The following is a 22,385-nucleotide window of genomic DNA, read 5'->3' as shown; positions in this document are numbered from 1 at the left end:
ATATGTTACATTTGACTACTTTCTAAAATGGCATTGTGTATTTCAATACTGTAGAAATTCGCGGTTACAAAGATAACGTATACTCCCCATCAAAAGTTTAGTCTCACTAGTGTAAATGTAGCCACTTACATGCTTTTCAGCAATTTGATGCATGATCCTCGTGCAATTAATCTGCATAAGGTTTTCAGATGTTTCCCTCGAGTTAGTGGAGAAAATTCATCTTCGTTGTAACCATATGTACGTACATAACTTATAGTGATTGATTTAAGCGAGTCTAAACTATTGATGGGTAGTATATTAATATAAGTAATAACAAAGTTTCCTGGAACTTCAGTCAGTTATCACAGTAGATAGAAAAATAACTGGCATTCAAAACCTAAAAACCTACATCGTATCATACACTAAATATTTCCGGAGATATCCTACGATCTAGTGGATACAATGTGAACTTAGAGTTCAGCAACGCCAGTTTTATCCTTCTGACATCAAGACAAGACTCATTAACTTTAATATAGACGAGACAGGGGATGTTCTTGATGCACCGAGACACTTTTAAAGACCTTGCCGATGAATGGCGTTAAGCTCTCTTGAATATGTTATTTACGAGCTGAACCATTTATAAAACATCCTAATCAGTGTATTTATCCTGAAGAGAGCAAGACATTAGAACAAGTCCTAAAGGCTACGGGTCCTTCTTCCTGATCGCCCTGAATATTTACAGAAGTACCTGCCAAACTTGATCCCGTCCTCGATGGTCTCCGGGAGGTCTCTGTTGAGTGTTTCCGGCAGGAGGAGGGCCAACAGACCTGCCAGGACGGAAAAGCTACCAAACAACATCAGCGGCAGGGCGCGGCCGAAGTTCCCGCCTGCCAACTTGCCCTGTAGCGATATCCCACACAACAATGATTTCCATGGCTGGTCAATTGGATGAAAGAAAACGTAAGCAAGTGGCTTTTCAAACACGTATTCACTTGTTACCAGAACTGTTGGTTCGATTTGTTGTTTTTTAAGGTGTAAAGTACCGGTCATGTGTCAATATTACATTTGATAAACATTCATTAAAAATGTTATTCGTAACGGGTACAATCAGTTTACCCCCTGTAGCATGTGGCAGGGAACACGATATGAACCTTGAAAAGTAATAATTTGTTCCACATACCAGGTCAACAACATAAGGGGCTACCATGCCGCCGATCCGAGCACATGAGGAGCTGGCACCAGTGGCGGAGTGCCGAATGATTGTGGGGAACAGTTCCGAGGAGAAGATGTAGATGACTGTGAAGCTTCCGGTTGCTCCAACCTTCCCAATCATGGCCAACATGACGGTCACCCACTGTAATGCTGTAAACAACAAAAATCACGTAATATTGCTGGACTATTACTAAAAGCGGCACAAAACCACACTCATTCACCGGAATTCAATGTTTGTTGCTCCGAGATGTGTTACTTTTGCTGCAGCATGTACTTTCTAAAGTTTGGGTCAAGTTTTGTTGAAACAAACCGAAACATGAGTCTCATTAACCTATTCAGACAATGACCTACTTTTCAGCCGATCCAAATTTTCTCGTGTGAAAGTGAAAATAGACATCACAAACAACTATGGTTACACCGAATTCCAATTTCTTGTTTCATAAGAAAAGTGTATGTACAAATGAATTTAATTTTAAATTTTAATAACATCGTATTTCTATATTTTATGACGAGGTGTAGGCAGCATGACCTTAACTAAGACGTCACAGACTGCCCCTGTTTGATGAGGTCGTAAAATGATTCAAAATGCATCTGGCTCACTGGTTACACCTGATATGTGTTCTTCGCTTAGATTAAAAGGAGTTGCAATATACAAGTGCTTAGATGTATCAAATGATACTGATTATTAATTATATATCCAGTTAAAAGAATTGGTCTCAAAATTCTGGACTGGTTATTGTACTAAGTTGCGCAATAGGACGGGACCCAGTCAACATGAAACGAGACTGTTGTGTAATCAATGTTTTGACCTGACAAACAAAAGCATCCTACAAAAATATATTGAAATACCCCAGCACAAAATATTAATATGGTAGTGTAATGTATTGTAAAACAATGTTGTAATTGTATTACAGTTGAGATTCAACCCGCGAAGACCCGTTACAACTGGTCTTGTAAGAGGTGAAAGCGTCTGGAAACAGACTCGCAACACTGAGATACTGTACGTTATAGGAGGCAATATAATAAAAATACATTAATAATAATAACAGCATCTTTGTACCGCGCATATATCCATGCCTAAGCACGTTCAAAGCGCACAAACGACTGATTATTATCAGCCCGGAGCTAATATAATCATATATAAACACTCACCATGCATGAGTCATGGAGAATGTACGTTCGTCCAGAATATTCATTGGTTTCGTAATAAGAAATATCAATATACACAGTCTCCAGAAGCGTCGATGGTTTTGCTTGGTATTAACGTCCCACAGACCAATATTGAAGAATTTTCAGACAATCCAGTGATTAACATCGTCAGAATCGATCAATACAGTTCGGATACGATGATACACAACAACCATGTCAGCAAGTCAGAAAACCCCAATCCTGTTGGTCGCCTCTAAAGACAAGTATGGTTGCTGAAGACCAGTTCTAACCCACGGTTTTAAGGATGGCGTCTATGGATGAATATACGATCTACATACACGCGTGATGGGCAAGTTGGTACATGAAATTCTTCAAAGGCATTTAGAAGTTGATGTAGTAATACAAGACAAATATTCAGGTGAGTTTCTAGGCTAGTTCTTGCCCCTTCTTCAGGTGGGTTTCTGGGGTTTTCTAGGAGGGGCAAGAACTAGCCCAGAAATGTCGTGAGTAACAAAAAAAGAAGTTGTTATCCATCCACCTGAAGAAGGGGCAAGAACTAGCCCAGAAACGTCGTGAGTTACAAATAAAGAAGCTGTTATACTTAAGATTAGTCTTGTATACTTACATGCTTCAGCATAGAGGATGGTAAAGATGGTGACGATGCATGACACACCACCTATGATCATACACAGACAGTGCAAGATCTTCCTCCCTATTTTGTCGATAACACTCATGGCAAGACCAATAGCCAGGAACTCCACCAGACCTGCCAACAAAAAGTTAAGGTGGAGGCTGCCTGCGCCAAGGTTGTCCGAGTTGAGGGACAGGCCATAGTACACCATGCTGACCACAAACCTAAAATACAATAAACATTTATCAGGTTGAATGCAGGTTCTTTTCGAATTCTTCTACATGCATAGGTTTCATTGGTGAGTTGTTGTTTAACGCCGCGCTCAGCAATTTCCAGCTATATGGCGGAGGTCTGTAAACAATCGAATCTAGACCAGACAATCCAGTGATCAACAACATGAGCATCGATCTACGCAAATGGGATACGATGACATGTGTCAACCAAGTCAACGAGCCTGACCACCCGATCCCGTTAGTCGCCTCTTTGCTGAAGACCATGTCTAACCCGGATCTTCACTGGTAGGTTTCATTGTAAGATATGCCTGAAATGGACGGAATTAGTTTAGCGGCATGTTTTGTACCAGCTGATCTCAATGAAACTTTAACTATCGGTCGCTAAAAGAACATACGATTACCGTAACATAAAAATTGCACGTAGTTTGAAGCTAATCACAAACCACATATCGATAGATCAGCAAGTTATATTCGGACATTTCCGGATTCCGCAGCGTGGCGCGTCTTATTGGTAATCTTTGAGGCGCCAGTAAAAGCGTTCAAGCGCCAGTAGAACCTACTTCACCCCCTTGACACAAGCTTTGTCAAGTGATCTTGTGGAAGTGTCGTCTGCTTGTTTACACTGACTACACATCCATATTTAGGCGCTGGGGCGAAGAATTAGCGAAGGAAAGTATTGTAAAATGAAATCAGAACGGATCAAGTTTTCTGAAAATTGGTGAATTATTAGACATACCCAGGTCTAAATTAATGTTCAATCTATTTTGCAGAAGAACTAATAACCCACTTCGGCGATGCATTACATAAGCTAGTTTCATCATTGCTTCATATCAGCTATGAAGTGACGTATTAAAGCTGCAGGATCAAGCTGCAGTAAACGATATTAGTTGTCAAGATACAGCAATATGTTTAATATGATGTGAACATGAATGAAATAATACCAGATTACCAGTTAAAGAATATAATAAGAGTTCGTAGACACATGATTGGAGTGGTAAAGAGATGGAAGAAGTTGCCCTTGGGCTTGTCATTATCATGAGTTTCAGCCTCTGTTTTCTCCTGCTGTTCGAACAAGTTGTCAGGTAGCTTGACTCTGTTCACGTCCGCTGCGCGGCGTATGATCACTTCCGCTTCTTCATCCCGGAACTTGTTCATCAGCCATCTTGGAGATTCGGGAATGACCCTGGGAAGGATACATTTCGGTTAAACAGGAAGGCAATTTTAATGATGGTAACTAATTTTGCTTTGTCCAACATCGCATTGAATCTAGATCTAGTAGAAGGTGGGGACATGCTGCTCATGAACATATATCACAGCAGCGATCTCACATTTGTGGGTCTTTGAAGAAGATAAAGATCCGGGACAGATTGGTTTTCAACAAATCCATGCTTGTCGTCAGCGGCGATTAATGGGATCTGGTGGTAAGGCTTGCTGATACATGCCGGTCATCATATCCTAATTGTGTAGAATGATGCCGATGTTACTTAACGGATTCTCTCCTTTTGACTTGATTATTTACAAACTACCGTCGTATAGTGAAATATTGTCGCACATTGAAGTACGAGATAAGGATCTGTGTCTGCCAATGCAGGTTGATTTCCGGAAGGGTGTATTTTCAATCTGTTCATCGATTACACATGTTTCAAGGCCAAACATTTTAAACAAAAGTGATACAGTAAAAAGCAAGAAATATCGAAAATGGTTAAAACATATTCAGTTTATTTTTTTGTTTAAATCCAGATCCACATCATTATGACATTAACACGACAATGCACTACTTGCCACCAGTAAATGAGGAAGATAGCGACAGGGACAGCCATGGCTAGCTCCAGAGTATACCAGTCGCTGATGAAGTAGGCAACTACGGACAATGTCGTCGTTCCAACGCCAAAGAACACCTGGATCATCACCCCCATCCATACACGCTTAGAAGGCCCTAAAATCTCCATGCCTGGAAATCGAAGTTATGTAGCTGTTACTTCAGTCAGAAATGGATGAATGCGGTCGTATTGACATGACATTAAAGACTCTCGAGGATGGACTCTTTTTAAAGTGAGCGAGTGATTTACACCGCTTTGATCAAATCCTGCTGCTTTACAATACGGGATGAGTCGGATGTTGGGAATCGAACTCAGGTTTTAGCGTGAAAAACGAAAACTTTAACCACTAGGCGACCTCAACGGTTCTGACATTTTGGAGAAACTCTGTATAAAGGATTTATTCAACGTTTGTGTGTCAACTTATTTACTCTAAAAATCAAACAACGATAATTTGCTTGCGGGTCTCGAGAAAGTTTACAACCGTATGAAAACAATTGGGTCCGTAAGTAGGTCACGGCACTTCGCGAGACCTTAGTACTCCCGGTGACAAACAATGTACACTTGGTCCGGTCTAGTAAAGTCATATTTGGCGGTCGCGCAATTTGGAACCAGAACTGGTTCTTGAATATACGCTTGCCACAGGAAATCTGGTACCGGAAGTAAGCTGGACATCATCTCGTATATCGCAAGTTGACACGCTCAAAGGGAGCCGGGAACCAGCTTAGTACCGGAAGTAGCCCCTCGCGAGACTTACAAGCCCTATTCGACAGCCTGGTTGCTGTTTTATCTATGCTGGTTACCTAAACAGCCCCTTTAAAGAACAAAGTGTTATCGCACAGATGATGAAAGGATGGGCGGAATGTACCCTTTCTGCAATCATCATGCACCGAGGTTTGCTGGACCGTAGAATGTATTTGTGCTCTTTACCTATGACGAAACACGTTGTGAAGGCCCCGGCTGTGGAGGCACCGTTGATGAAGCGGAGGATGACGAACATGACGAAGTTGCTGGACCAGCTGAGGATAATTCCCCCAATGGCGAGGGACAGGATACACAGATATAGAGCCTTCTTCCTTCCAAATCTAGGAAAGGACACACACTTCAGGCTCAATGTGAAACAATTAATGTGTTCTATAAACAATGCATGTGTCATTTGATACGATTGCTACACGGATGAAACCTGCATGGTGATATCTCAGCTGGAGATATTTAACAGTACATTTTTTAACCCATTTTCAAAAATGGGAAAGCAGGGAAATATGTCCATTCAGATAATGTATTTGCTTTTTGCAAATATCAAAATGCTTCTATAATGCTATATTTCGGATGTACACGACAGCATTTCACAGCAATGAAAACAGCCAGAATGCCCAGGCAGTGGACATCCCCCATGGCCAAGCCAATGAATGAGGGTTGGCTGGTTGGTTGGTTTGTTGTTTAACGCCGCACTATTCCAGCTGGCGGAGGTCTGTAAACAATCGAGTCTGGACCAGATAGTCCAGTGATCAACAGCATGAGCATCGATCTACACAATTGGGATTTGATGACATGTATCAACCCAGTCAGCGAGCCTGACCACCCAATCCCGTTAGTCGCCTCTAACGTCAAGCAAGGGTTACTGAAGACCAGTTCTACTCCGGATCGTCACAGGTCTCTATATCTTGTGTACTGGTGGAATCGTCGTCAATATCTCGAAAAACTTTCAAATTGAAAAGTTTTACGTATGCGATATTTTCTGTATCTGGTATACTATGATCCAAATCCAGGTTTGACTCCATGGGTTGATTTATTTGCCACAATAGAAGCAGATCTCAGTAAGCATACAGCCTCGGTTTTGGTGCATTTTTCATGTTTTGATGTTGCGACTGTCCGGTATGACGTCACGCGATCACGTGACCGTCTACCCTTTTTATATTGCGTAATCACGAGGGAGGTGCGTTTTAGATTTCTAATACAAGCATTAAGAGTGAATGTAAACCATGTGTAGTGACCTTTTTAAAAATTCATTAAGTAGCCATGTCTGCTATAGGACTGTTCCTATTCATGAGTAAAATAGACTTGGTCTGTTGTTGTCTTGTCTCCTTAATATCAAGCCATTCTGACTATTCGACTACTCATACTTTTAATGCTTACTTGTCACCCAGGGTTCCAGCTGCAAATGCTCCGAAGAAGCATCCTCCCATGAAGATCATCTTAGAATGTGTTGCGAGCATGGCGTTGTCACACACAAAGTCCAACTGAATTTGAATATTACAGAGGTACTAGTATACAAACACTGTAAACCATTTAAACCATAATTTGGCAATTATTACAATGAACACTGTACAATGAATGCTGAAACGTAGGACCGACAACATGGATAACACGACCGATAACACGGACAAGATAGTTTCTGGTTGAGATTAAAACCTCTCTACATGGATGGAAATCAGATATCTACCTCCATCGGTTTCAAGGCACGCACCCTGTCGGTGTAACATTGTTCAATTAACAAGAAATTCCGACTTTTTCCGACTAGTAACCTTTCCCAAATATTACTCTTCCACATCCAAATGACACAGTTTCCTGGACAACAACGAGCCATGTGTTCTTTCCTGTGAAGATACATTCTCTGTTGGAACGATATATAATTTACATCCAAAAGTAATCGGCCTCACCTAGAAAATGATACAAATGCAGTTGTTTTTATGTGTGTTTTTTCTACATATTATCTGTCAACCTCAAGCAAATTGCTTTTATACCCCAAATATTATACACCAATGTGTTGTGATGACTAATATCTCGTTAACCACATTACCCACATATGTGATATGTTGGATATGGCTTTGCTAATAATTTCTTCAAAATAAAATGGAAGCTTTTCTAACATTGGACATCGAGAATATACTTAGGCCGACTACTTTTGGAACGCCCTGCGTATACCAGTGGCCCTTAACTCTGTTCAGCCAATAAATTTATATGAATAAAAAAATATATATATAAATATATAGAGATTATTAACCTCGTGTGTGTCCGTATCATTAACATCATTTGGCGAGCATAATGCATATCTTTTATTCCTAATATATGATATTAATGATACGGACACACACGAAGTTAATAATCTCTTTATCATTCAATGTCATTCTTAAAATTAAGAAATTAAATTAAAAAATAAGCAAATCGTACGTGAATTTATATATGAAGAGAATCGAGCATTCGCGTAAGAATACTTAGCGGTACACCAAGGTGAAGGTCGTTCATGACGGCGGCATATTGTTGTGACTAGTCGCTAATGCAGTGCAAACATAACATCACTCGTGCCTCATAATCAGTACCTTCAATTTGAACGAAGTTCTCCGTTTCATGTTTTCCAAAGCCAATTACTGCAGTAACGACTCCAAAACCTCTGTCATCAATTCTAACGGAATGTTTACAAACTCGTCCACGCAATGTAAAGTCGCGACGACGTCATCAATGAAATGTTAAACGTTTTAGGATTCGCATGGCATGTATGGAGTTTTGAGAAAGTAGGACGTGGATTGACGTAATTTGCATAGTTATCAGATTTGGATACCAAGTTTATCAGACTGCTTTATTGCACCGATAACACCCTCCATTAGATGATAAATGGAAATATGTACAATGCCTGGACTCCTTTTGCAACGTCAAATATTGTGGGTTGTTTTAGGCCCGTATGAATCATTCTACACGCGCATTGCAGTATCAGCCAGTAAAGATATTGTACACGGACTTCAGCTTTCGCAACGTTTTATAGCAGACATGTACATGTGGCGGACATTTCAAGATTTGATTCATCAGTGACAAAAAGATGTCCGATGCAATAGTGTCCGTAAGTAGGTCACGGCACTTCGCGAGACCTTAGTACTTACGGTGACGCACAACGTTTCATACCTTTTCAAATGGTCTCAGTGTTGTCAGTTGACAGTAAGGAACGGATAATAGTTTTCAGATCTAACCATCCCCAAATTAGCTAACTATTACGACTGTCAGTAGCTGTGACAGCCAAACATGTTTGTACACTTGGTCCGGTCTAGTAAAGTCATATTTGGCGGTCGCACAATTTGGAACCAGAACTGGTTCTTGAATATACGCTTGTCACCGGAAATCTGGTAATGGACGTAAGTTGGGCCCCGTCTCGCATATCGTGCGCAAAGGTAACCGGGATCAAGTTTAGTACCGGAAGTAGCGAGACTTACAGGCCCTATACCCTATTTTGAAGTGTACCATTCGTTAAATTATTTAATATTTTCAGATCAACAGTTGAATAGCCTCTAAATATGTTTATATATTTATGACGGGTGTCACCAATGGGGCAGGATACGTTCACCGTTTCGCTGAACCTGGTATTATCACTAGTTGATAGTGGTTCATAAACACATCGTATCTCATGCAGCGTTCGAAATAACCGCCGGCCCGGAGACCCAGCGCCGGTTGTTATTGTATCGGGCCGGCAGTTTCAAATATCTGCAGGCCCTTATATGGCCATCAGTCATTATCTGTCATTTTGTTTTCGACTGGAATCTTTCCCATATATTTTTACGCGTAAATGTCAACCCCAGTCTTTAACAAATACATACGTCTATGTGTGCCATAGGCCTCGCTAATTGATTTTGTAGAAACAGTGTGAAACTGTGTACAGTGTAGTCTATTTTGTTTTTCTTGGTTTGACTTTAGCAAAATGAGCCTGTAAATTTTATAGCCTGCAGGAAGCAGCAGGCCCTGATAGCCAACTGGCAAATTAAAGTATTGCAAACACTGATCTCATGATGTCATTTCTATTGACTCGATTATTGACAAACCGCCACCATTCAGCTGAAATATTGCGTTCGGCGTTAAACAAACAAACACACACACAAACACATGGTCATAAGACAGTCGGAACTGTACAATCGACTCTGGTTTCAGCAGATATTTTTTCACGGATGTTGAAAGGGTTTTGTCCCTTTTTGTTACAATTTCTTTTATCGTATAAATATGTATAAAATATCATTTTTTAGTTATGTATGTGTGTTTAGTAGTGTCTTAATTTTACTTCAAATCAGCCGATATAGTTTTGAATTTATGTTGTATTTTGAAATTACATAACCAATTAATCACAGGTGGTTCGTATACATTCTTATATAACAACTCAAATGAATGCTAACTAATGTAAATTAACCCAAGATTATCCTAAAGTTAACTAAGGCGTAGGTCCAAAGAAACACTTTTCCCGTTCATTTGTTTCTAAAATTAAACTTATTGGCTTGTTGACGTTTGTCGAATGCATACCAGTGAAACTAATACTCACCTCCGTTGAGACCGTGGATTCGAACTCAGACTTGTCGTACACCCACTTCTTACAGCGGATGACAGTGCGGTTGGCGCTGTCATTGATGCTGGTGTTACTGTCGAGGTAGATGTGACAGCGATCAAGCTGTAGTTTCCCGTTTCGTTTTACGAGGGGGATGGTGGCGTTGACCAGATGGGCGTGACTGTCAGACTGTACGTGGTAGGTGTCGTTGTTGTAGCCGGGAATAGCGCACCTGTAGGACAAAAGATTTGTAGTGAGACAATGTCTTCGTATCTATGAAGTATAGAGGACCATTTCTTGTTATTCTATTTCTTTGGTTTCCAAATTGGTTTTGTTCAAAAACATACTGGAAAATAATGACACTGTCTTTGGGTTTATAAAAATATTGTCTGACATAGGTTGTTGTTAATATCAGTTTGAATAAACTTGATCACATCACGGAAAACCTAGGTAATACAATAGCAACGATAGAGGCACCAATAGCTGTCCAAGTTGTCCAGGAAATATAGGGACACCAATAGATGTCCAAGTTGTCCAGGAAATCGGCGAGTGTAAACGAAATTCTGGACAGACCATAGAAGTAGAGTAGAAAAGACAAAACCCTCTCCACATCCATAAGAAATCTCTGTTAAAAGCAGAGTCAATTGTAAAATATATCATGAATAGGTATTTGTTTCAGCATTTGATCGAACAACTTCTGAGAAAGAGTGGTATGACGCTCTTTGAAATCTTGGTAAAAAGAGCATTCTCGATTGTACCTAAAAGGTTGTAAAATGTAAACACAAATGACTGGTGCTGTTGGAATATTGCTCGACCTGAAAGGAATGTTGACAGTAAAGTTGAATTTCTATGCATAGATCTAAATATGAAACAGTTGATGCGGTCTCACGTGTCTCCTTAATTTCAAGTTCAGGTAAATCAGTGGAAGGGAATTGGCTGTTGATGGTTATCGAACGATAATAGATCATCGATATACATGTACCTGAAACTTAAGTTACACTTCTTGGCCAAATTACCTTGTGCCAACCATAGCAGACATTTTTATTCATATGCATAAAGAAACAGAGGGGAGCACAACCGTGCCCAGGGAATGCCTACTGCTTGTCGAAATGTTTTGCCCTCAAATTTTACTAAAATGTTATCAATGAGAAAATCCAGCATTTCACACATTGTTTTCTTTCCCTGACATTTGCTTTCATTTTTGACAAATGCGTTTCTAAAATTGTAATAAATCAAACAAATGATTTGAGTTATTGAGAATTGACATGGTAATTATTCCGCTTGTCTCAAATGATAGTATTTAGGATTATGGTTAATCTTTGAGACAAAGATTTGGTGGTGGATTTGCTGGACCCAGCAATGTATCTCTTTCTGTGCAGATTTGTATGTAACTGTGGAATCCAGTACAAAAGAAAAATGGACATTTTTCCAGGATTAAGAGGCAAGCCAAACGTTGACAGCACCGTGGAATGGTTTTGGTAGATATTTTTATTATTTAACATACTGATCTTATCAGTGCCATTATTTGATATACGTATACCCAGTTCTTTGATCAAACAATTTATATGATGGTGTTTTCATATAATGGCTATGTTATTTGAGGCCTTGTCAGTGGGAATAACTACAAACTTTTCATCCATGGCAGCCAGACTTTGGATGACAGCTGGCTGGGACAGAATAGGTTTATTCCAATTCTTTGTGCATTCTACCAATGACATCATCACGCACTGATCTAACCCACTCTGAAGGGCATTCTACAGGTTCCCTTTCCTTTTGGCCCATTCATAAATTCTTAAAAAAATTATGTCCTAGCCATTAACCTTTCATCTATAGATATTTTACAAAGAAAAACATGACATGGTGATGGCGAAACTAACAGAGTAAGGGTTATAGTTCCAGAACGTCAGATCATGATAAATATAAGGAAAATCCTGTTCATCGTAGAAATGTCTGATCATAAATAGGAGTGTTTACTAATGTCCATTGCCTATTTTCTTACTTTTATGTTGTGGTTGTGTATGGATTTCATTTAATGCTCGAGATTACTGTGACCTGATCCAGCTGTCGCTCTATGCATGTCGCTGGTGTCAGTTTAATGTGATGGTATCCTTTCATGAACAGTCAGGATGAATACGAATGGCCCTGTGAAAAAATATTTCAATATTATAGAATAGTACTGATATTAGTTGGAAGCAGGTTTTGATATAAAAATCGTAATAGAAAAGTTGCAATAGAACATACACAGTAATAAGGGTCTTCGCTTTACACTGCTGGTAGTTATAGTTAGGTCGAGATAACATACGGATAATGATTGAATAGTCTTGGTACAACAAGGAAATAAACCAAGGTTTAAGTACACAGTACGGATATTGATAAGATGATCGAGCTACCACATGGATCTTGATAGTATGGCGAGCTGCAATGCAGATGTTGATGGGATGACAAGCTGCAGATACAGATGGTGAGATAAATAGGGATGTTGATGCGATGGTGGATACGATACGAATACTGACAGGAGAGTGAGATACAACACTGATATTGATAGGACGGCTAGATACAATATTGATATTGATAGGATAGTGAGATACAATATTGATATTGATAGGATGGCGAGATTTGATATTGATATGATGGCGAGATACAATATTTATATTGATAGGATAGTGAGATACAATATTGATATTGATAGGATAGTGAGATAAAAATATTGATATTGATAGGATAGTGAGATACAATATTGATAGGATAGTGAGATACAATACTAATATTGATAGGATAGTGAGATACAATATTGATATTGATGGATAGTGAGATACAATATTGATATTGATAGGATGGCGAGATACAATATTGATATTGATAGGATAGTGAGATACAATATTGATATTGATAGGATGGCGAGATTTGATAATGATATGATGGCGAGATACAATATTTATATTGATAGGATGGCGAGATACAATATTGATGTTGATAGGATAGCGAGATACAATATGGATATTGATAGGATGGCGAGATACAACATTGATATTGAAAGTATAGCGAGATACAATATTGATATTGACAGGATAGTGAGATACAATATTGATATTGATAGGATGGCGAGATACAATATTGATATGAACTATAGGGGCACCAATAGCTGTCCAAGCTGTCAAGGAACTTGGGTGCACAAAATAGCTATCAAAGTTGTCCAGGAACTATAGGGGAACTTTAGGGGCACCAATAGCTGTCCAAGTTGTCCAGGAACTATAGGGGCACCAATAGCTGTCCAAGTTGTCCAGAACTATAGGGGCACCAATAGCTGTCCAAATTGTCCAGGATCTATAGGGGCACCAATAGCTGTCGAAGTTGTCCAGGAACTATAGGGCACAAATAGAAGTAGAGTTGAAAGACAAACAAAGCCCTCTCACGTACATATAAGAAATCTCTGCTAAAAGCAAGAGTGAATTGTATAAAATATATCATGAGTAGGTATTTGTTTCAGCATTTGATCGACAGAGTGGTATGACGCTCTTTGATATCTTGGTAAAAAGAGCATTCTCACATTATACCTACAAAAGGTTGTAAAATGTAAGCACAAATGACTGTTGCTGTTGGAATATTACTCGACCTGAAAGGAGTGTTGACCCAGTAAAGTTGAATCTCTATGCATAGATCTAAATATGAAACAGCTGAGATGCGGTCTCACTTGTCTCCCTGAATTTCAAGTTCAGGTAAATCAGTGGAAGGGAATTGGCTATTGATGGTTGTCGAACGATAATAGATCTTCGATATACATGTACCTGAAACTAAACTTCTTGGCCAAAATTACCTTGTTTCTATATTTTGCAACCATAAGCAGACATTTTGATTCATATGCATAAAAGGAAACAGAGGAGCACAACCGTGCCCAGGGAATGCCTACTGCTTGTCCAAATGTTTTTTTTGCCCTCAAATTTTACTAAAATGTTATCAATGAGAAAAATCTAGCATTTCACACATTGTTTTTTTCTTTCCGTGACAATTGCTGCTTTCATTTTGGACAAATGCGTTGTAATAATTCAAACAAATGATTTGAGTTTTGAGAATTGACATGGTAATAATTCCGCTTGTCTCAAATGATAGTATTTAGGATTATGGTTAATCTTTTGAGACAAAGATTTGGTGGTGGATTTGCTGGACCCAGCAATGTATCTCTTTTTTGTGCGGATTTGTATGTAACTGTGGAATCCAGTACAACAGATAAATGGAGCATGTCTCCAGGATTAAGAGGCAAGCCAAACGTTAATGGTAGCACCGTTCAATGGTTTTGCCATTATTTGATATACGCATACCCAGTTCTTTGATCAAACAATTTTATATGATGGTGTTTACATATAATGGCTATGTTATTTGAGGCGTTGTCAGTGGGAGTAACTACAAACTTTGGATGACGCAGCTGGCTTGGACAGAATGGGTTTATTCCAATTCTGTTTCCTCTTTTACTTTGTGCATTCTACCAATGACAACGTCACGCATAGATCTAACCAACTCTGAAGGGCATTCTACAGGTTCCCTTTCCTTTTTGGCTCATTCACAAATTCGTACAAAAATTATGTCCTAGCCATTAACCTTTCATCTATAGATATTTTACAAAGAAAAACATGACATGGTGATGGCGAAACTAACAGAGTCAGGGTTATAGTTCCAGAGCGTCAGATCATGAAAATATAGAGCAAAATCCTATTCATTGTAGAAATGTCTGAGCATAAATAGGAGTTATCACTAATGTCCATTGCCTTTTTCTTACTTTTATATGTTGTGGTTTGTGTATGGATTTCATTTAATGCTCGAGATTACTGTGACATGATCCAGCTGTCGCTCTATGCACGTCACTGGTGTCAGTTTAATGTGATGATATCCTATCTCGTTTCATGAACAGTCAGGATGAATACGAATGGCCCTGTGAAAAAATATTTCAATATTATAGAATAGTACTGATATTAGTTGGAAGCAGGTTTTGATATAAAAATATCGTAAATAGAAAAGTTGCAATAGAACGTACATAATAATAAGGGTCTTCGCGTTACACTGCTGGTAGTGATAAACTCATGTCCAAAGGAAACGATACAAATATTTGTTTCAATATTTTTTAAATTAATGATACTTTTGGAGAAAAACATATTTCTGTGTATCCCACGTTCCTAACCAAACGTATTCGATCGAAAACCGGTAACATTTATTCCGCACTTAAGAATCAATAGCACGAATAAATCAAAATGACGTTAAGTCAGTAGCACGAAATGCACGTGCAGATGAAGTGTATAAAACCGCTGGTCCGACACGTTGTACCCACAGCAACAAAAAGCACACAAAAGAAATGGCACGTTTGACAGCGATCGAGAGAAGAGCCGTTGGAATGGTCCGACAGGGAGCATCACACGCCGCTGTAGCAAGAACGAACGGATGCGCGCGCATAACCGTTACCAGGTTAATGCGACGGTTGCGTCAAACAGGCCGAACAACAGACAGGCCGAGAAGCGGGAGACCCCGAAAAGGTGACCACGCCTATTCAAGACAACCACATCCGGTTACTTCACCTACGTAACCGCTTCGTTCCTGCGACGTTAACGGCGGCGACGGGACTGGGACGCACCGGATCAGTCGACAAACCGTCTACAGGAGACTGCAGGCACATGGTATCCGTGCACATCGCCCCTACCGCGGAGTCTACCTGACACGTCAAAACAGAGTCAACCGATTGATATGGACCAGGCGTGTTCGGCGGTGTGGCAACGTCGAAACTGGGCACGTGTCTTGTTTTCGGACGAAAGCCGGTTTTGCCTTTACAAGAACGATGGTCGGCAGCGAGTATACCGAAGAGTTCGTGAACGTTTGGCGCCGAACTGCATCCAACAAAGTCCATGCATTTGGAGGCGGGGATGTAATGGTGTGGGGAGGTATCTGCGGTGATGTGAGAACGAGGCTCGTCATTATTCGGGGAACCTGAATGCACAGCGTTACCGGATGAGGTTTTACGACCAGTCGGTGCGGCCATTCGCCCAACAGCATCCAGGAGGAATCGTGTTTCCAGCACGATAACGCTAGAGCCTCATACGGCAAGATCGACCCAGAACTTCCTTGCCAACGCCAACATACAGGTTTTGCCATGGCCAGCGTGTTCACCGGATTTGAATCCCATTGAGCACATGTGGGATCACCTCAATCGGAAAATCATAAAACGCCCTGCGCCCCAGCCAACCTCCAACAATTTGGAACATTGTCTCCAGGATGAGTGGCACCGAATCACCCCCAACGTCATCCGACGTTTGGAGGTCATCAGCTCGGAGGCGTGTCATGGCATGTATCGCAGCTGCTGGTGGACATACCCGGTACTAAAGTGGCGTTAAGACTGTTTTCAGAGACTACCCTCACTTGCCTCCTCCACTGTGCTAAAAATGAAATTTCAATTTTGGGCACCACACTTCGTTTTAAAGCCCTGTGTTAATGATTGTAAATCTTTGATTGCCATGACTTTTGGTACACATGCCGTACAATCATTTATCTAATGAAAGATATCAATTTGAAATGTCTATGTTGTTTTGTTATAATTTGGTGATCTTTGAAAAGACGTGGTATCGTTTCTTTTGGACACTAGTTTAGTTAGGTCGAGATAACATACGGATTGAATAGTCTTGGTACAACAAGGTAAAAGACAAAGGTTTAAGTACGGATATTGATAAGATGATCGAGCTACCACATGAATCTTGATAGTATGGCGAGCTGCAATGCAGATGTTGATGGGATGATAAGCTGCAGATACAGATGGTGAGATAAATAGGGATGTTGATGCGATGGTGGATACGATACGAATACTGATAGGGACAGTGAGATACAACATTGATATTGATAGGACGGCTAGATACAATATTGATATTGATAGGATAGTGAGATACAATATTGATATTGATAGGATGAGTGAGATTTGATATTGATATGATGGCGAGATACAATATTGATATTGATAGGATAGTGAGATACAATATTGATATTGATAGGATAGTGAGATACAATATTGATATTGATAGGATAGTGAGATACAATATTGATATTGATAGGATAGTGAGATACAATATTGATATTGATATAGTGAGATACAATATTGATAGATAGGATGGCGAGATACAATATTGATATTGATAGGATAGTGAGATACATATTGATATTGATGGATGGCGAGATTTGAGATACAATACAATATTTATATTGATAGGATGGCGAGATACAATATTGATATTGAAAGGATAGCGAGATACAATATTGATATTGATAGGATGGCGAGATACAATATTGATATTGATAGGATGGCGAGATACAATATTGATATTGATAGGATAGTGAGATGATATTGATATTGATAGAGATACAATATTGATATTGATAGGATAGTGAGATACAATATTATTGATAGATTGATATTGATGGATAGTGAGATACAATATTGATATTGATAGGATGGCGAGATACAATATTGATATTGATAGGATAGTGAGATACAATATTGATATTGATAGGATGGCGAGATACAATATTGATATTGATAGGATACAATATTTATATTGATACGAATACAATATTGATATTGATAGGATAGGATACAATATTGATATTGATAGATACAACATTGATATTGAAAGTATAGTGATATTGATAGACAGGATAGTGAGATACAATATTGATATTGATAGGATGGATACAATATTGAGATACAATATTGATATTGATAGGATAGTGAGATACAATATTGATATTGCATGATACAATATTGATAGGATGGCGTGAGATACAATATTGATAGAGGGATAGTGAGATACAATAGTGATATTGATAGGATAGGATGGCGAGATACATATTGATATTGATAGGATAGATGATATTGATAGGATACAATATTGATATTGATAGGATGGCGAGATACATAGGATAGTGATACAATATTGATATTGATAGGATGGCGAGATACAATATTGATATTGACAGGATAGTGAGAAATACTATATTGATATTGATAGGATAGTGAGAGACAATATTGATATTGACAGGGTGGTGAGATACAATATTGATATTGATAGGATTGCGAGATACAATATTGATATTGACAGGATAGTGAGACATACTATATTGATATTGGTAGGATAGTGAGATACAATATTGATATTGACAGGGTGGAGAGATACAATATTGATATTGACAGGGTGAGAGATGCGGATATTGATAGGAACACCGAGTTACTATATGGATATTGATAGGATCTCGAGATACAATACAGATATTTATAGGATGGCGAGATACACTGATACAGATTCTTGATAGGATGGACAGTTACAATACTGATATTGATAGGATGACGAAATGCAACTTCAGTTGTCTGAGTCACGGCATATGTATAGATGGATCTGTTTGTGTGTGGGTGGTGGTGGTGGTATTACATCATATTAGGTTCAATTCATGTTCTTTAATGTGACACGCCACCACTACATTCACGCCACCACGTCATCCCACCAAACCACAACCATTCCACCACACCCACCCACCCACCAACGGCACCCCATTATGGCCCTAAACGCCATTAGTCTGCTGCTGCTTTCTGGCCAATCGGCTGATAGTCAATGGATAGCAACCAATTTCTCTTGGAATAGCCCTCAATGACATACCAACACCGCAAACCTATAACCTGGCATCTTTGAGCGACACAGATACATTTAGAACAGTTTACTGACACTTGATAATTGCTTAATGACGGGTATACGTATTGCACTTGATGCTCGCCTTTCATAGTAGCACGTCCATATCTGAAATCAATGTATGGTGCGCCCTAAGTGAGTGAGTGAGATTAGTTTTACGCCGCACTCAGCAATATTCCAGCTATATGGCGGGGCTGCGCCCTAAGGGTCAAAATAAGCATACAAACATAATTAGGGGTTTTAAAAATCGTAAGTGTTGCGATGTTCTTTTCCATGTGTATACAAGAAAAGTAAATAATGCATAAAATATACTGAAAGGCAAAATAAACGTCGTAATATTGGAAATTACATTTAAGTATCAATGGAGTATTTGAACCTATTTCTTTAAATATACACGGGAAGTCAAGTTTGAGGAAAACATGAATCATGGTCGTATAGCCTGTTTTGCCCAATAAAGTATTGCTGGAGATTGAGGTTAGAAATGTTTTTGTTTGTGGTCCACACAAACACAACATTGAAATAGAGATGCACGTGCATCATGCATGCATTCAGGCATAAATTGTCGGCTTGAATGTCAGTCATTCACTTGTTTTCTGAACACAGCAGCTATGATAGGTTAACGAGAGATCAACGACAACAAGCCATTGGACGTCTACACACTGGTCAACGTGATCAAGTCATTGCTAATGACTTCAATTGCAGCGTACGAAAGATAAAACGTCTTAGACAGCGATACAGCGATCCCAACAGCACTGATGACCGTCCACGTAGCGGTTGACCCCGTGTAACAACACGTCGCCAGGACCGTCATATCATCCATCAACACCTGCAAGACCGATTCGCAAGGGCCACAGAAACAGCTCGGGAGACCATAGGAAACCACAAGCGACCAGTCATTGACTGAACCATTCGGCGACATCTCCAAGCCAGGAACCTGTTTTGTCGACGTCCTGCCAGGGGACCCATATTCACCCAACGTCACCGCCGGGAACGTCTTCAGTGGGCACAACAGCGGCAAAACTGGCGTGGGAGACAATGGAGAGGGGTTATCTTCTCTGGAGAAAGTTGGTACTGCATTTCAGCGGCGTATTTTTTTTTTTCAAAAAAAAGGTTCAAATACTCCACTGACACTTAAATGTCATTTCCAAATCATGGTCGCACCTGTGGTCTGGAACGTGAGGAGAAGATGTTTATTTCTGTAAGGGGATGCCATCGACAAAGTCCAACCATTTCTGGTACAAACTCCCCAGGTGCCGCAGACATACACACTCTATTATATTGTCTGACGTGGAGCGACCTATTCAAGGTTGTTACATGTTAAGTTTTTAGAAATCGAACACGCTTTTGTCATACCAAGTTGGTAACATACAAATCTGACGCAAGACTGTTAATGGCATCGACGTTTGTAGAGGATATATAAGTGAATAAACTTATCAAATGAAGGATAGGTCGAGTGTAATATACCAAGAAATACAAAAAATGGAGTTTCTCAGAATATCATAAAATGGACAAACCATCACTATGATGGATGGTATTCGGTATTCTACATAAGGAATGATCATAATGGACATAATCGTTCGTGACGAGGGATGTTAAACTGTTCGTGATGTTAAACTGTCGTCCTTCTTCAAGTAGTAAACTGTGGTTAGAACAGAGACATCTACATAGTGCTATACGATATGCGGACACCTGAACAACGGATAAGCATTCTTCAAATTTAAAACATAATTTGATGCTGGAATATAATTTAAGTTTAGGATACAGTCCAACCTGTTCGATGTTTGTAGATCAATGGCTATGCATCTTTCTTTGAACAAAGACATAAATTCCTGGCTTCATGTAACATTCTTATTGATCCACACATAACCAAAACCATAACTGAATAAAAGTCTCTTAACTTGGAGTGCCCGACAGTTACGTCCCTTTTCAGCAAGTGAATACTGAGAGCCATACGCTTTCTCTAACACTACGTTATCCACCTGGTTCAACAAACGAACCCAAAACTTGATAATCTTAACAAACTGGTTAACTTTTGGTGAGTGACGGCCTAACTCACCTCTTGCGACAAGATTCGGAGTGGATCTTCCAAGATGTAAGAAGTCTTTACAAATAGTTTCGTGAACACGTGATATGCATGGTGATGGATGAAACCCCCAGATCTCCGCACCGTACAATAGGATTGGCAATATCTTAACATAAAAAATGTGAAAGAGAACATTGTATGGCAGATTAGCAAAGTTATGAACACTAGACCTGACGATACGAAGGACTTTAAGGGCTTGCTGAGACAGTGTCTGCTGAGCGACCGACCAGGAGCCTGTGCTATATATAGAAATGAACACCGAGATACTTATAGGTGGAGACATGCACAATCCCATCTTGGAGCCGTTAAAATAAAACCTCTCATACTTTCTCAATCTTCCGGCTTTCCTGAAAACCATGATTTTAGTCTTGTCGACATTAACTTTCAATTTTCATTTATTACAATATTCACCCAGTTTATCCAACCTCCTCTGTAACCCAATATAACCGAGCTTTCCGTTATCACCACGTCGTCTGCAAATAATTACATGAATATCAGCAAAATACCCATTTCAATAGATTTCCGAGGAAATCAATAATGTCATTTACATAGAATGAAAGTAATAATGGTGACATCTGGCACCAAAGAGACAATCAAAGAAATCAGTGAGTCCATCGTTCAAAGAGACGCAAGACCTAACAGTGCTGTACATGTTCTGTATCAACCTAAATGTCCTACCCTTGACGTTACTGGTCCACAGCTTGTACAATAGTCCACACCTCCAGACAGAGTCGAACGCAGCATTTAGGTCAATGAAAGCCTGCCCTGGAACAAGCAGTGTGTTCTCTTCAGCCGACGCTGATAGTATGTTACAAATAACTTTAGAGAATATTTTACCAGCTGTATCCAACAAGGTAATGGGTCTATAGTTAGAAGGGGAGTTTCTATCACCTTTCTTGTGCAAGGGAATAATGACACCTACAGTTCACGCCTCAGTGTAAGCACCTGTTGACAAAGTAGCATCAAACAAAAGTCTCAAGTACTCAATGCATTGTCTAGGTGCATATTTGAAGAACTCTACTGGTACCCCATCTGAGATACCATTAACACAGGGGCTTGTATCGCTAAAAACTGCCATCAAGGTATATACTATCACTGACGGGGTCTTAGTACTATATAAAAGGAAAGGGATGTAACGAGGTCAACACATAAAGTTCGTTTCAGGGCGAACTCAACAATGCTCACTGTATTTATCCCATTTAAAATTGCACACATTTCAAGCCGATAGGTTTACCTACAAAATGAGACATACAGCACAAAAATGTAAGCAGTACTTCGGA

The 22,385-nt window shown here is 39.6% G+C and overlaps 1 protein-coding gene across 1 annotated transcript; it reads right to left on the bottom strand.

Annotated features, from left to right (window-relative positions):
• Positions 1–1,086: 1,086 nt before the first annotated feature.
• Positions 1,087–5,120, bottom strand: LOC124263339 (organic cation transporter protein-like). Its single transcript, XM_046697917.1, has 5 exons — positions 4,987–5,120; positions 4,154–4,387; positions 2,966–3,195; positions 1,184–1,341; positions 1,087–1,098 (listed from the first exon to the last, which is right to left on the bottom strand). The coding sequence occupies exons 1-5, from the start codon at positions 5,118–5,120 to the stop codon at positions 1,087–1,089; spliced, it is 768 nt and encodes a 255-aa protein (XP_046553873.1).
• Between the last annotated feature and the right edge of the window lie 17,265 nt (positions 5,121–22,385).

Source organism: Haliotis rubra, unplaced genomic scaffold, assembly GCF_003918875.1.
Source record: "Haliotis rubra isolate DU_JTF1 unplaced genomic scaffold, ASM391887v1 Scf88, whole genome shotgun sequence".
NCBI lineage: Eukaryota > Metazoa > Mollusca > Gastropoda > Lepetellida > Haliotidae > Haliotis > Haliotis rubra.
The sequence above is the reverse complement of the archived record's forward strand: the minus strand, read 5'-3'. Positions and strand labels throughout refer to the sequence as shown.